Source organism: Anomaloglossus baeobatrachus, chromosome 7 (genome assembly GCF_048569485.1).
Source record: "Anomaloglossus baeobatrachus isolate aAnoBae1 chromosome 7, aAnoBae1.hap1, whole genome shotgun sequence".
Taxonomy (NCBI): domain Eukaryota; kingdom Metazoa; phylum Chordata; class Amphibia; order Anura; family Aromobatidae; genus Anomaloglossus; species Anomaloglossus baeobatrachus.
In genome coordinates, this window is record NC_134359.1 from 270,446,436 (window position 1) to 270,462,162 (window position 15,727).

General features: G+C 47.5%; 1 protein-coding gene across 2 annotated transcripts in view; it reads right to left on the reverse strand.

The window, feature by feature from the left end:
• COG7 (component of oligomeric golgi complex 7) overlaps window positions 1-15,727 on the reverse strand; it is a 173,321-nt gene that overhangs the window by 36,002 nt on the left and 121,592 nt on the right. For both annotated transcript variants that reach the window (XM_075319222.1, XM_075319223.1), the window contains 3 exons: window positions 8,994-9,148; window positions 4,297-4,413; window positions 1,491-1,556 (listed from right to left, as the gene is read on the reverse strand). In XM_075319222.1, the coding sequence (XP_075175337.1) occupies window positions 1,491-1,556; window positions 4,297-4,413; window positions 8,994-9,148 (338 nt within the window). The remainder of the gene's footprint in view (window positions 1-1,490; window positions 1,557-4,296; window positions 4,414-8,993; window positions 9,149-15,727) is intronic.

Here is a 15,727-nt window from a genome sequence, read left to right on the forward strand (position 1 = left end):
CTGTTATGGGGCGAGGATCTGCTGCTGACACTGTTATGGGGGTAATGTCCCCAAATTCTCTACTAGGGTACCCCAGCCTGGTAATGATCCTCCTGCCTTGTATATGTCCCATTCTTGAATATATATACCCCATCTTGGTATATATTCCCATCCTGCTATATACTGCCATCACGGTATAGCCCCCATCCTGCTACATAGCGCCATCCTGGTATATACCCTTCTCCTGCTATATACTGCCATCCTGCTATACACCCCCCTCCTGCTGTATACTGCCATCCTGGTATATGCCCTCATCTTGCTATATACCCCCATCCTGCTATATACTGCCATCCTGCTATATACCCCCATCCATCCTGATATATACCCCCATTCATCCTGGTATATACCCCCATCCATCCTGGTATATACCCCCATCAATCCTGGTATATGGCCGCATGCTGCTATATACCCCCATCTTGCTATATGGCCTGTATCCTGTGGCACACAAAAAAAGTAAACGTTTTGTACTCACCCTTCCTCGCTCCATGCAGCATCGCTCCTCCTTCTGTCTGTGCCGGCAGCAGAGCCGCTGACCTGTGTGGAGCCGTCACCGTTGTCTGCAGCATCGCTCGTCCTCCTGTCTGCCTGTCAGCTGACCTGTGTGAAGACTAGCGGTGAGCACAGCGATGACGTCATCCCTGTGCTCACCGCTCTTTACACAGATGAGCGGGCCGGCAGACTGGAGGACGAACGATGCTGCAGACAACGGTGACAGGTGAAGATACTTATTCACTGCTACCTGCGCTGAAGATGATGCGCGGGGAGCAGTGAATATAGCCGCACATGATCACTCCAGGCTGTAGTTGCCAGGGGTGATCACGCGGGCCGGCTGTTCATTATGCGCGCACCCCCCGCCCATTATCCCGCCCATCTGTCAGCACCAGCTTCAGTGCTGAGGGATGATAGGCGGGAGGATGGGTGTTTATATAAAATGAACAGGTCCACGTGGTCAGAGCAGGCTGCTGCAGCCTGCTCATGCCCCCGATGACCCGCTCCACCGCAGCACCCTCGTTCCCCGCAGCCACATTCAGACTATAAGACGCACCCCCCCACTTTCCCCCAACATTTGGGGGGGGGGGAAGTGTGTATTATCGCCTGAAAAATACGGTATTTCCCACTCAGCAACCCTTCATTCTCAGGCTCAAGAGGGGTCCCAAAGGTCAGATCAATCCCCACCAATCCTAAAGTGACAGCATATTTCAGCAATATGGCATCACTATAAGACTGGAATGACAAAATAGTGAGGACCTGTTACCTCTTCACTGACAATCCTCTTGGGGTGGCCATTCAAAAGAAAAAGACCACAGAAAATCGGGCCGTAGCTTGTAAATAAACTGACATGAAAGCTGTATCCGTGTCATAACTCTCATGTATGTGATTTATTCTACAGAGTAATATTAAAAATACTTTACAAATTATGGAAATGGGAAAACGTGAATGATTCTCCTTACCGGCTCGCTAGCTGCTGCTCGAAGTCGCCGCACTGCCGTAACAATTCTCCACATGTGGCTATGATCCTAAAGATGACAGACAAGGGAATAAGAATGGCAGATAACCCCATCAATGCAGTGATCATTATAAGGGAACCCAAGAATGATGCTTCTAAAGCCATGGAATCCCTTCTCCAAAATGATCTTGGTGCAGGGACACGTGTATTCTTGAGCTTGATTAAGGGGGCACCAGTAATCTTAGTACGATCATTTTGAGCATAAGCACTACAGCACCATTTCTAAGTGCATAGACCCTCATTGATCAATAAAGGGCTCGGGCACTGTTCTTCTGCTTGGACATTTAATTTAGACAATTCTAAAAATCTTTAAAGTGAATTTTAAGTTGATGCGGCAGTAGTGAGCAGGCACGATGTGCTCCCAAATAGGAGTCATCACCACAAAAATGGTGGGGGTCTCAACTCATAGACCCCCAGAATAATAAAAAAAGGAATGTCAGAAGTTACAATAAAAAAAAGTGTTATAAAAGGGCACACGATTTGTACGAATCCAAAAAAGATAAGCTGCCAAATAGCACACTTTTATTTATCTTATTAGTCAATGTGAGCTCTTACAGTCCAAGACATTGACTCTGCAAGTTCTCCAGGACAGTACACATTACATTCTGTCCTATCACTGTGTGGACACAAGAAGGTGGGGTGTACTGCCTTAGTCTTACATCACACTGTAAACGATGGCAGGATTTTTCGGGGCCCTGGATGAGATAACTCATTAGAAAAAATTCAAGCTGAAACAATGTCTTTAGCTCCAAGATGCAGCTCACTCCAGAAGTGTGGTGACCGCCCCAGCCTTAATGTAAACCATATCAAAAAGTTGTTCTGACCCAACACATCTCCCCCTTGATTAAAAAAGTCCTTTTATTTTGTCTCTAAAGATCTCATTGCCCCTTGAAGAAGCCACGGCGAAACGCGCGTCAGAGCTGTAAGGTAGATATCATGCTGCTCTTTATTTTATATATTATTTTTTTACCGTCAGTATGATTCACCAATGTACTCCACTGCACAAATTTCCTAATTTGTTTTTTTAAAATAATTTTGTCACAAAAATTTTCTTTAGTTTGGCCAGTTTGCCTGTTCACTCCATATACTTTTTTTGGAGGCACACCTTTTTTGCATTCATTATTTTTTCACTTATAAACTTATTTATTTATTCACTGAGTTTGTGCAATGAAGATACACTATTCAATATATTAGTCAATTTCTTAATATTTTTAACAGGCATCTACATATCCCCTAATAATTTATCCATTGCTTTTTATGCCTATTTTTAGTAAAAGTCTTGAGAGATAGCATTGTATCCATATTTAGTTTTGCATATCTATATATCTACCCACATATATATATATATATATATATATATATATATATAGATATATAGATAGATATATATATACATGTATATATACATATATATATACACACATACATACATATACATATATATATACATATATATATATATATATATATATATATATATATATATATATATATATAGCACACACACACACACACACACACACACACACACACACACACACACACACACACACACACACACACACATACATATAGTCGCATACAAGATTTCTCCCGTGCCTCCCCCATACTCTGGATCGCTCTACCCCAGCAACTAAGACTCTCTCCTACCATGAAAAGCTTCAAGAGGAACCTGAAGACCCACCTCTTCCGACAAGTCCTCACCTATTGTACCCTCACCCATTCCCTGTAGACTGTGAGCCCTCATGGGCAGGGTCCTCTCTCCTCCTATACCAGTCTCTTTTGTATTGTTAATGACTGTTGTACTAGTTTCTATGTATACCCTTTTTCACTTGTAAAGTGACATGGAATTAATGGCACTATAATAATAAATAATAATAGTAAAAAATATTATTATTACTATTATTAATAATACAATATTATTAATAATAATAATTGTATATATATATATATATATATATATATATATATATAATTTAATATTGTATTAGTAATAATATTGAATTATTATTATTAATAATAATAAAAATATTATATATATTACACACACACACACACACACACACATCCACCCATATATTTTTTTGGGGGGGGGTGTTCAATTTTTTTCTTGTATTTTTTCTACAATAAAAATCTATTATTTTATTTGTGTGGGCCTCTTCTTTTTAGTTTTCTCTACAGATCCTAAGCAGATTATGTGTCTCCATGGTAACAGACCACAAACAAACTTGGTGTAGTCAGATGGGAGGGAGCAGGGGGTGAAGAATTTGTCTTCTACTTCGAGTTACCAAATGCTACAATAAAAGCACAAGATTGCTTTCATGGAGACTTGTGGATCTGCATAGGAGCTGTAGAGAGAGAACGGTAAGAAACATTTATTAAAGAACTTATTCTTTGACATTTTTGATGGAATGGGTCACTTAAAAATAGTTGCAAAAGAATTCATATCCTTTAACTATTTTTACTTTCAGAATCATATTTGCAAAAAAAATACTAAAATTTGGTAGCAAAAATAAAGTATCTTATGGAATGGAGGGGAAGGTGGCACCCAACAGATATTTCATTTTGGAGATAGACAGAATAAACAGTCTTGACTTTTCCATAGCAAGTTCTAACTTTTAAAAGAGTCATGAGCCTGTGCGTCCCCAGAGATAAGACCTCTGATCGGTCCGGATACTGGCACCCATCCATAGGTACATAGTTAAGCCTCAGCCACAAATCCCATCCAGAGACGTTCCCAGGCTCTCTACCTGACGGAGTGCTGGAACGCCGTCCAATCTTCCAAGAAAAATGAGTCAGCGGGGACATTGTCCAGCTTGTACTTCTTCCTTATTGACTGCAGCGTGTTTGTGAAATCCGATACATATCTGGGAAGTAAAAGACAACAAGTAAAAGGCGTTGGAGCGTGGTCGTGACGTGACCGCTCATTCACACCTGTGTGTCCGGACGCATCGACGCTGCCAGATTGTGAGCGGAAAGTAAGCAAAACTGGGCTTTGCCTTTGTTTGACAACAGCCATGCCAGTAAATGCTAATGATATCCACAAACTTTTCCCCGATAAATCAGTCGTAGCTGAACGATCCTGGCACAATGCTTATGTTGTAATGTTGCCAATTATTACACAGTCTGGGACATGGGCGCTGATACGACCGCAGTGACATTAATTGACAAAAGTCACATAGCCGTCTGAACGAGGACGCGAGTCACCGCGCACCAACAGCGCTCCGTCACTTGCACGTCGTTTGTAAGATCTTCTCGAGACGTGATCAATGTAATTTTTGAGTCCAGCATTTTTTATATATCACATATATACACCTAATAGTTACAGATTAAAAGAAACAAAGTGCCAAACTCTCTGCATAGACAGAAAGCCAAATCAGGCAGCGACTACTAAGGGGATATCAAAGAGAACTCGTCACTTTAGAAAAAGCTATCTATCTGCAGTTATAGGGTTAATCTGCAGGTAAATAGTGTTACATTGCTGCCTTACTGAAAGTGTGGCTACCGGGTGAAAATTAATTATCTATTCTTGGAGCCGCCGGCTTTCAGTCATGGGAGTGTCCATGGAGTGGATACAGTCACAGTTCACTACACTGTGAGAGGCAGCTGTAAGCACATTTGACTGACAGCTCACTCTAAACAGATGCCAATCAAATCTTAGAGCCACCGTTCACGTTTTAATGAGGGTGATCACTGAAGTCCACTCCAGGTACAAGCGCATGACTGAAAGCCAGCGGCTCCCAGGGTGAAATATGTTCATTTCCTCCTGGTAGCTGCACTTTCATTAAATGGAACCTGTTAGCAGATTTAAGGCCTATAAGCTGTGGCCACCACCAGTGAGACCTTATATACAGGATTCTAAAAAACTGTATATAAGAGCCCAGGCCGCTGTGTAGAACATAAAAATCACTTTATAATACTCACCTAAACAGTCGCTGCAGTGGAGTTGGATCATATGGGCGTCTCTGTTCTCCAGTGCCGACGCCTCCATTTTTAGCCATCTTTGTCAGCCTTCTTCCGAAGCCTGGGTGCATGACGCGTCCTATGTCATCCACATTAGCCGGCATTGAGGTCCCGCACAGGTGCACTTTGATCAGCCTTGATCAAAACATTGTAGTGCGCTTGCGCGGGACCGGCGAGTGTGGATGACGTAGGACGCGTCCTGCACCCAGGCTTCAGAAGGGGGATGAAGATGGCCGAAAGAGGCGACTCCGGCACCGGAGAACGAAGGCGCCCATCTGACCCAACTCCACCGCAGTGACCGTTTAGGTGAGTATTATAAAGTGATTTTTACATTCTACACAGCGGCCTGGGCTCTTATATATGTATGAAAGAATAAGAGTCCCGGTGCACCACCTACTCCGCGTGTTACACGTTCAGCTACTTGAGCCCTACTGAGCCATGGAGGGGATCATGGTGCAGACTTGCGATGAAGACCAAGATAAATCCAAAGGAGAAAGAAAGTCGCACTCCAGATGATCACCATATCACTTCGTCTTTATTGCAGGGGAAACATGAAGGTACAAGCGGTGGGGAGGGTGAGACAAACCATACAACGCCGGACGACGGCGTGCCGTTTCGCTAGAACTTAGCTTCCACGGGTCCAGTGGAAGCTAAGTTCTGGAGTGCGACTTTCTTTCTCCTTTGGATTTATCTTATATATGTATGTTAATATGCTGTATATAAGAGCCCGGAGGTGGTGGCCACAGCTTATAGTCCCCAAATCTGCTGAAAGGTTCCCTTTAAGGCTGCCAGACACCATTATAATGCTTAATTAAATATATACATATTAATAGCGTTTTCCGAGGCAACAGGTTCCCCTTAAAAGTTTACTGATTGCTATTGCATAGGGTCCAATGTGCAAACACAATGCAGCAAGCTCCCTGTAGTGGCCATAAATGTGGCATGCCACTAGCTTAAAAGTGGCCAAATTTTGCACATTTTAATGGTCTTTATGAAGGGGGTAGTGATGAAAGAGCAATTCTGAAGAGCAGTATAATAACCCGCCCTCCAGAAAACTCTGAGCATTGGCCCCTTGGTAAAAACAATAAAAAGTAGCAAACTGTGAGCACTAAATAAAAGGCCAATACTTGCAAACTGTACAGCAAATTAAAATAAATATATAAAATACATAAATAAGTAAATAATTAATAAAAAAAAAAAAAAAAAATGAGAGCAAAAGAGCAGGCTAAACACATACATTGTGGATTTTCCGCAGCATATCCACATCAAGGTCCAGAAATATCACAGACAGATTGTGTTGCTAATTTTACAAGAGTGAATATTGCAATAAATTCTGCACAAAGAATTGATGCAATGCAGATTTTAAAATCTGAACAGGTCTATTTATGTGTGAGAAATTTCAGCAATTTGTAGATGGATTTTATGCATTCAAATGTGCGTGAATTATATGTGTGATAAATAAATACTCAGCGTGTGCATTGGCCCTGAAGAGGTTTTCCAGGACTTTAACAGTGATGGCCTATATCAGATCTGTAGGGGGGGTACAACTCCAGATACCCCCATGATCAGTAGATATGAGTGGTACCGCAAACGTTTCCCTGGGAGAAAGCTTGCAGTACCATTCACATCACTGTGTAATGGGCAGAGCGGGACACTTTTACCGAACCACGTGTCGGCTGATTAATGGGATGTCAGGTGTCCTCACAGATCTGATATTGATGACCTATTCCACTATTATAGTCCAGGAACACTCCTTAATCTTAAGGCCCCGTTACACGCAACGACATCTCTAACGAGATATCGCTGGGGTCACGGAAATTGTGCATCCGGCCTCGTTAGCGACGTCGTTGCCTGTGACACCTACGATAGTCCACTAACGATCCAAAAAGCGGCACAAATCATTGATTGTTGACATGTAGTTCAGTTTCAAAATATCGTTGCTCGTTTTGGACGCAGGTTGTTCGTTGTTCCTGAGGCAGCACACATCACTACGTGTGACCCCCCCCCCCGGGAATGACGAACAACAGCGTTCCCTGCGTCCTCTGGCAATGAGGTGGGCGTGACGTGAATACGGCTGCTCTCCGCCCCTCCGCTTCCATTTGTGGCCTGCCGTGTGACGTCGCTGTGCCACCCCCTTTAAAAAGAGTTTGTTCGCCGGCCACAGCGACGTCGCTAGTAAGGTATGTGCGTTTGTCGCGTACTAGCGATATTGTGCGCCACGGGCAGGGATTTGCCCGTGATGCACACACGAAGGGTGTGGGTGCGATCGTTAGTGATGTTGCTGCGTGTAAAGCAGCCTTTAGCCTAGGCAGAGCTCTGACCATTACATTAAGATAATAATCAAGATGGCCTAATGACGACACCTAAGGAATTAGAGGGAACCTGTAACCAGATTTTGACCTTCTAAACTAAAACTAGCCCCTTAAGCAGTGCCTGTGCCCCATTTTATAATGGTGCATGTTACCACCTGATCCCACAAATACCTTTATAAAATCTCCCGCCATGTGTGTAAATTGCCCGGTCCGATGGGCGTCCTAATTTGCGTCTCCTGTCCCTCCTTTCGCCGTCCTCCTGTGCTGATTGACGTGGAAGACACCTTGGACACCATCCATGTAGGCGGGCAAAATCTTCATATTCTCAACTCACACAGGCGCACTTCGCTATGCCCTGTTGTGGGCAGACCTGAAAATATAGGTGCGTCTGCGCTAACTGACTAGTTCTCTGTGCAGGCACGAGATTTTTGCCTGGCGATGTGGATGAAGCGGGAGACGTGATCCACATCGCTAGGCAAAATCTTGTGCCTGCGTAGAGAACTCGCCGGTTCGCGCAGCCGCCCTTATGTTTTTGGATCTGCCCGCAGTAGGGCAGAACGAAGTGTGTCTGCGTGAGCCGGGAATATACCTGCGCAGGAGTGAGATTCTTCCCACTTACGTGGATGGCGTCTGAGGTGTCAGCTACGTCAATCAGCCCAGGAGGACGGTGAAAGGAGAAATAGGAGGCACAGATTAGGACGCCCATTGGACTGGACAATTTACATACAGGGCGGGAGATTTTATAAAGGTATTTGTGGGGTCTACAGGGGGTCAGGGGGTAACGTGCACCTTTATAGAATGCAGCACAGGCACTGGTGAAGGTTTTAGTTTAGTAGGCCAAAATCTGGTGATGGGTTCCCTTTAAATGTATCTTCAGTGATGAATGAGAATCACATATTACATTGTAGCGGTGACCACATATGAATCAGTATTGCTGAAGGGATTATATTGTGGGTGTGCAGCATGAAGGATTTAGTGCATGATGAACATAACCACAGGTTGTGTCCATGTAAAAGACCCCCAACCTGCAAATATTGCAAACCTGATGATTCTACAAGATCTTCCAATGTGATTGCACATGGTAAGTCAAGTCCTTTCATAACTAAAATAAGGGTACTCCATGAATGGATGTCTCCCAGCCTCTATAGGTCAGTACCGGAGACCATACTCACTTCTTAAATAAAGCCTGCAGAGCTTGTAGGAGGCCGCACACCCCCAGTCCATCTGTCAATTTGATGCATCGCTCCACTGCACCGGACGCCAGGCTGAAGAGCCGAGACACGGAGTGAGAGAGCTCCTGGACGCAGTCTAGAGCCTCGCCGTGCTCCTGCGGGACAAAAAAAAAAAAAAGCTTTAAGCGATGATTCAAGCGCTGGAGCTAATACTACACCCAACACAGATAATTGGGGGTCCATACATATCGCCAGCCCCCACCCTTCTATATACACTCAGTTCTCTGCCTCGTCGTAGTTATAAACCCGGTGCAGTGAGGGCAGATTGATCGGTATATTACTGACCACTTACCGTATACATGCACACTCGGCTCCACTGAGCATGCAAGTGCCCGGTATTTGGAAAGAGGAGTAAGTAGCTGTCAGACACCTCAGACAGTGACTTATCTCCAGAGAGTGCAAAAGGATCAGGTATTTAAATGCAAAATGTCCAATCCTCCTTTACCTCGACAGATGTAGAGTTGTGGGTATTTTACTAGGTAAGTAATGATTTTTATTTATTTTTTATTACATTTTCTTTTATTGTTTATTTTTTTTGTAATTCCAAGAAAAAAGAGAATTTTGTTTACTTACCGTAAATTCTTTTTCTTATAGTTCCGACATGGGAGACCCAAACCATGGGTGTATAGCTACTGCCTCCGGAGGACACACAAAGTACTACACTAAAAGTGTAGCTCCTCCCTCCGAGCATATACACTCCCCGGATGACAAATCCAACCCAGTTTAGTGCCAAAGCTGAAGGAGGACATCCACCCATAAGTAGAGATAGAGTAAAACCCGGAATAACCGGAACTTCTGTCTACAACAACAGCCGGTGAAAACACACGGAACAAGAAAACTGCCAACAGGCAACAGGGAGGGTGCTGGGTCTCCCATGTCGGAACTATAAGAAAAAGAATTTCCGGTAAGTAAACAAAATTCTCTTTTTCTTTATCGTTCCTTATGGGAGACCCAAACCATGGGACGTCTCAAAGCAGTCCATGGGTGGGAAATAAATAGAAACCGAGAAGTAGGCGAAACCTAACTTCACAAATGGGCGACAGCCGTCCGAAGGATGCGTCTGCCCAAGCTCGCATCTGCCGAAGCATGAGCATGCACTTGGTAGTGCTTCGAAAGAGAGTGCAGACTAGCCCAAGTGGCAGCCTGACAGACCTGCTGAGCCGTAGCCCAAGAGGCACCGACGGCTCTGGTCGAGTGCGCCTTAATCCCCGGCGGGGGAGGCATCTGAGAACATTGGTAGGCATCGGATATGGCCGACCTATTCAATGAGCTGGGGTCGGTTTAGAAGCCGAGAGACCCTTACGCTGACGTGTGGTCAGCACACAAGAGAGGTGCACCGCCTAAGAAACAGCGGTGCGTGACACATAGATCCGGAGCGTCCACACCAAATCTAAAGCATGCAACGCTTTCTCAAAGCGATGCATAGGGGCCGAACAAAGGGAAGACAATGAAATGTCCTGGTTAAGGTGGAAAGGAGACACCACCTTAGGGAGAAGGCCCGGAGTTGGACGGAGAACCACCTTGTCTTGGTGAAAAAAAACAAAAAGGGTGACTCCGAAGAGAGCACAGTCAAATAAGAGACTCTCCTGAGAGAGATTATGGCCACCAGGAAGACCACTTTCTGTGAAAGACTAAACAACGAAACCTCCCTAAGAGGCTCAAAGGGGGGTTTCTGTAAGGCCATGAGGACCAGAGTAAGGTCTCAGGGATCCAGAGACCGCCGGTAAGGCGGAATGATGTGAGATGCGCCCTGCATGAAGGTGCGCACCTGGGCCAGTCGGGCGATATGCCGCTGGACCAATGCTGACAGAGCCGAGACCTGTCCCTTGAGGGAATGAGGGACAGACCTAGCTGCAGGCCGGACTGTAGAAAGGACAGGATGGTCGGCAAGGAAAAAACGGCCAAGGAGCATGGCCGGAAGAACGACACCAGGACAGGAAAATTCTCCAAGTCCTGAGGTAAATCCTGGCCGAGGAAGACTTCCGAGCCTGAGTCATAATGAAGATGACCTCGGAAGGAATGCCTGAAGCCGTAAGGATTCAGGGCTCAAGAGCCACGCCGTCAATCTGAGAGCCGCAGAATTGTTGTGGAAAACGGACCCTCTGAGAGAACGTCTGGCCGGTCCGGGAGATGCCACAGCACCTCTACGAACAGACGGAGCAGGTCTGGGAACCAAGCTCGCCTGGGCCTGGGGCGATGAGTACGACCCGACGGCCCTCCATTTTGATCTTGCGCAGGACTCTGGGCAAGAGAGCTAGAGGGGGAAACACGTAGGCCAGACGGAACTGGGACCAATCTGGAACCAGCGCGTCCGCTGCCAAGGCCTGAGGATCGTGGGAGCGAGCCACGTAAACCGGGACCTTGTTGTTGTGCCGGGATGCCATTAGATCCACTTCCGGAGTGCCCTGCCTACTAAATTGACCGGAACACTGCCGGATGCAGGGCTCACCCGCCGCTGTCCACGGTTTGACGGCTGAGATAATCTGCCTCCCAGTTTTCTGCGCCTGGGATGTGGACTGCGGATATGGTGGACTTGGAGTCCTCCGTCCACTGAAGGATATGTTGAACTTCCAACATTGCTAGGCGGCTGCGAGTCCAAGGACTACAGCCCTGATTTCTAGCACATTGATCGAGAGGGCTGATTCGGACGGAGTCCAAGTGCCCTGTGCTCGGTGGTGGAGAAACTGCTCCCCAGCCGGATAGACTGGCATCCGTGGTGAGAATCACCCAGGACGGGGCCAGAAAGGAGCGTCCCTGGTACAGAGAGAGGGGCCGAAGCCACCACTTAAAGAGAGCTCCTGGTCTGTGGCGACAGAGCCACCAGTCTGTGCAAGGAAGAAGTCCCTTGCCCCAACAGCGGAAAATGTCCAGCTGCAGGGGACGCAGATGAAACTGGCAAGGGGAACCGCTTCTATTGACGCCACCATCTGACCCAGCACCTGCATGAGGTGCCTGATGGAATGACGGCGGAGCCTCAGCAGAGAGCGGACCGCCAGATGAAGAGACTGCTGTTTGACTAAGGGCAGCTTCACAAGTGCCAGCAGAGTCTCGAATTGCATCCCCAGGTACGTAAGTTCCTGGGTCGGGGTCAGAGTGGACTTGGAAGCGTGGCGAGAGTGAGCGAGACACTCCGCTGTGAGTGAGCGAGACACTCCGCTGAGAGTGAGCGAGACACTCCGCTGAGAGTGAGCGCTGACAGTCTGCACTGGATGAAGCCCTGACTAGAAGGGCGTCAAGGTAAGGAATCACTACCAACCCCTGGAGGAGCAGAACCGCAACTGGTGAATACACGAGGGGCCGTGGCTAACCCAAGGGGAGAGCCACGATTGGAAATGTTCCTCTCCGATTACAAAACGTAGCCAACGCTGGTGGGAAACTGAGAATGGCACAAGCAGAGAGACATCTCTGATGTCGATGGATGCTAAGAAATCTCCTTGGGTCATTGACTGATCGCAGAAATTTCTGCAAAATTGCCGCACCTGAACATGCTTGTTGAGAAGCTTTGAGATCCAGGTCGGAAAGCACCGTCCTTTTCGGGGACTAGGAAGAGATTTGAGTAGAAATCTCAGAACCGTTCCCAGTGGGGAACTGGTACAATTACTCCATTGGCCTGCAAGAATGCCACGGCCTGTGAGAAGGCGGCGGCCTTGGAGCAGGGGGGAGTTGTCAGAAAAAAATCTGTTTTGTAGCCGTGGGAGAGGGAAACCCACACCCACTGATCGAAGACGTGTCGCAACCACACGTCGCCCAAGAGGGAGAGCCTGCCACCGACCAAGTACGTTACTGGCGCGGCCAGATAATCAAGAGGAGGCTGCCCTGGTGGCAGCAGCTCCTGCCGACTTAGGACACGGCTTCATGCGCCAGTTGGTTTACGGACCTTGGCTGAGTTAGTGGACGAGGCCGAGGGCTTAGAGGACGACCAGTTAGAGGAAACGAAGGGAACGAAACCTCGACTGGTTCCTGCCCTGGAAGGTTTCCTGGGTTGTGGCATGGAAGTACTCTTCCTGCCAAAAGCTTCCTTAATAATTTCATCCAGTTGTTCACCGAATAGACTGGTCCCAGCAAAAGGGAGTCCAGCAAGGAACTTCTTAAGAAGCCTCTGCCTTCCACTCTCGAAGCCACAGGAACCTGCGGATAGCGAGGGAAGTAGCCGAGGCCACCGCAGTGCGGTGACAGTCTCCAGCTATAGGATGAAAAGACTGAAGCCTGGAAGTTAAGGTAACCAAATCGGGCATAAAGGCCCTGGTGAGGGAATGCATCTCCTCCCGAGAAGCAGAGATGGCTTTGAGAGCCCGCACTGCTGCAAAAGATGGGGAGAATGAGGCCCCTGCCGCCTCATATATACATTTGGCCAGAAGGACAACCTGGCGGACAGTGGGATCCTCAGAGAGGAGCCGTCAGCCACTGATACAACTGTCCGGGCTGAAAGTCTAGACCCCGGAGGGTCCACCCTTGGTGAATGAGCCCACTCCTTGACCACCATTGGTGGAAAGGGGAAACAGTCATCAGAACCACGCTCTGGGAAGCGTCTGTCAGGACAGGCTCTGGGCTTGGTCACAGTGACCTGAATGCTGGAGTGGATAAGGAACACACTCCCTCCCCTGAAACAGGCGGATTGAGGTCCAGTACAAGTATAATGGACGCAATCAAATCATTAGCATCTGCGTCACTTTTGGACAGATCAACAGGGTACATGGAGAGCGTCCGAGCCCCCAGTAAGTCAGAAGTACGCTTAAAGCGTTTGTCAGGACAGGCCCTGGGTTTAGTCACAGTGGCCTGCTCTGTTAGGTGAGATAAACTGGTGTTTTTCTACCCAAGAAGCCTGTTCTTCTGACACTGGAGGGTTAAGGTCCAGAACGGAGTTAATGGACGCTATCAAAACGCTAACATCTGCATCACCATCGGTATCAATGGGGTACATAGACGAAGCGTCTGAGCCCACAATAAGGGCATCCTCCTCGCCTTGTGACTCGGCCCGTGAGGCAGAGCCGTGGGACGAGGAAGGAGAGGAGTCCCTGCGTCTCCGTTTAGGAGAACGGGGTCTGGGATTAGGTGAAACAGACTCTGTGAGCTCTGCAGAGCGAGCTGGAGCAGCAGAGGCACCCTGAGAAGGGGGCTGATGCATGCTTAGCAGCGTCCGAGACAACTGTCCAATGGAGTCTGCAAAGGACTGGGAAATAGCATTGGAAAAAGATGCTACCCAAGCCGGGGGTGCAGCCTGGGGAGACTCCCGGCTGAGGCACCACCACATTAGAACAGGCATTACAGTGTGGGTCTGCAATACGAGCTTGCATGCAGAGTATGTAGAGCCTTGGAGCCTTGCTCCTAGTGTGAGACATGCTGCTGAGGAGGAGGTTCTATAATAAAGAATTAACTCCTTCAGAATGCCCTGAAAGTGTATAAAAGTGCACAACCAGAGGTTGTGACTTATCAGACCGCTATTATGTGTGCCCTCCGGATACCAAGCCTGGACCCCCAGCCAGATATTCACTCCTTCTGCAGAGCAGCCAGCGCCGACCAGCGTACTAAGAACGCTGAGAAAATGGCGCCAGAGTGAGGGGGGGGGGGGTTAACCCAGGAGCGGGAATCGGAGGTAAGGTAAGCTAAGGAGATGTACAGGGGAGGGAATCATCTCCTCAGAGAGGAGTGTTCTCCCCTGTGCAGAGCGGCCGGCGGGCGGCGCTGCAGTGTCCCCCTGCATGACTGACATGCAGGGGAACGAAACGAAACTAGGCCGCGGCTGAAGCCGGGGCCTAGAGTTATGCATGCGGCCGAAAATCAGGCATCATCGGCGCGGTTCTCAGTAAAAACCGTGGAACCGGCCGCAAACACAGTAAAAAGAAGCATTATTAAAGTACATCACTGTCCCCCCAATAAAAGTGCCCCACATTGCAGAAGGACCCTCTGAATAACGTCTCTATACTTAGCTTTGAGACGCAGGGCCCAGTCCCTGGGTGGGGTGGGGGTTCAGTGCTCCGTCCAGCAGGGTCCTGCAAAAGGGCTGCGGATGGAGGCCGGTCTCCTGCAAGGCAGTGAGAACCGTGTTGGCTCTAACTTCAAGCCAGAGCCCCTAAGGGATGGTGAAGGAGCGCGGCATGAAGGGCTCCTGCCCTGAAGTCAACCTTAACAGCACCGCCGCCACGGGGGTGAGAAGGGACATGCCGGGAGTCCAGTGGACCCGCTTTTCTTCCAAATCTTTAGAAAAAATGAAAAATCAAAAAGAGGATGCATGTGTGTGTGTGACCTCCTGAACGCAAAGCATGAAACTGGGTTGGATTTGTCATCCGGGGAGTGTATATGCTCGGAGGGAGGAGCTACACTTTTAGTGTAGTACTTTATGTGTCCTCCGGAGGCAGTAGCTATACACCCATGGTTTGGGTCTCCCATAAGGAACGATAAAGAAAACATTTCAATCTTCTACCTTCCCCGTACACGTGCACGCTCAGGTAGGATAGTTGGTCACCGTTCTTCTAATGTGTATGGGAACCCTCAAAGGTGCACCAACTAATGACACGCAAGACTTAAAGGGGTGTTCCCATCTCCAACATCCTATCCCAATATGCAGTAGGTGTAATAATAATAATATTAGCAATTAGAAATGTAGTATAGTTCCCCTGATATAGCTCTGTCACTTACTTCATGTGCAGGGCATTGCAGCTTAGGTATCCATTATT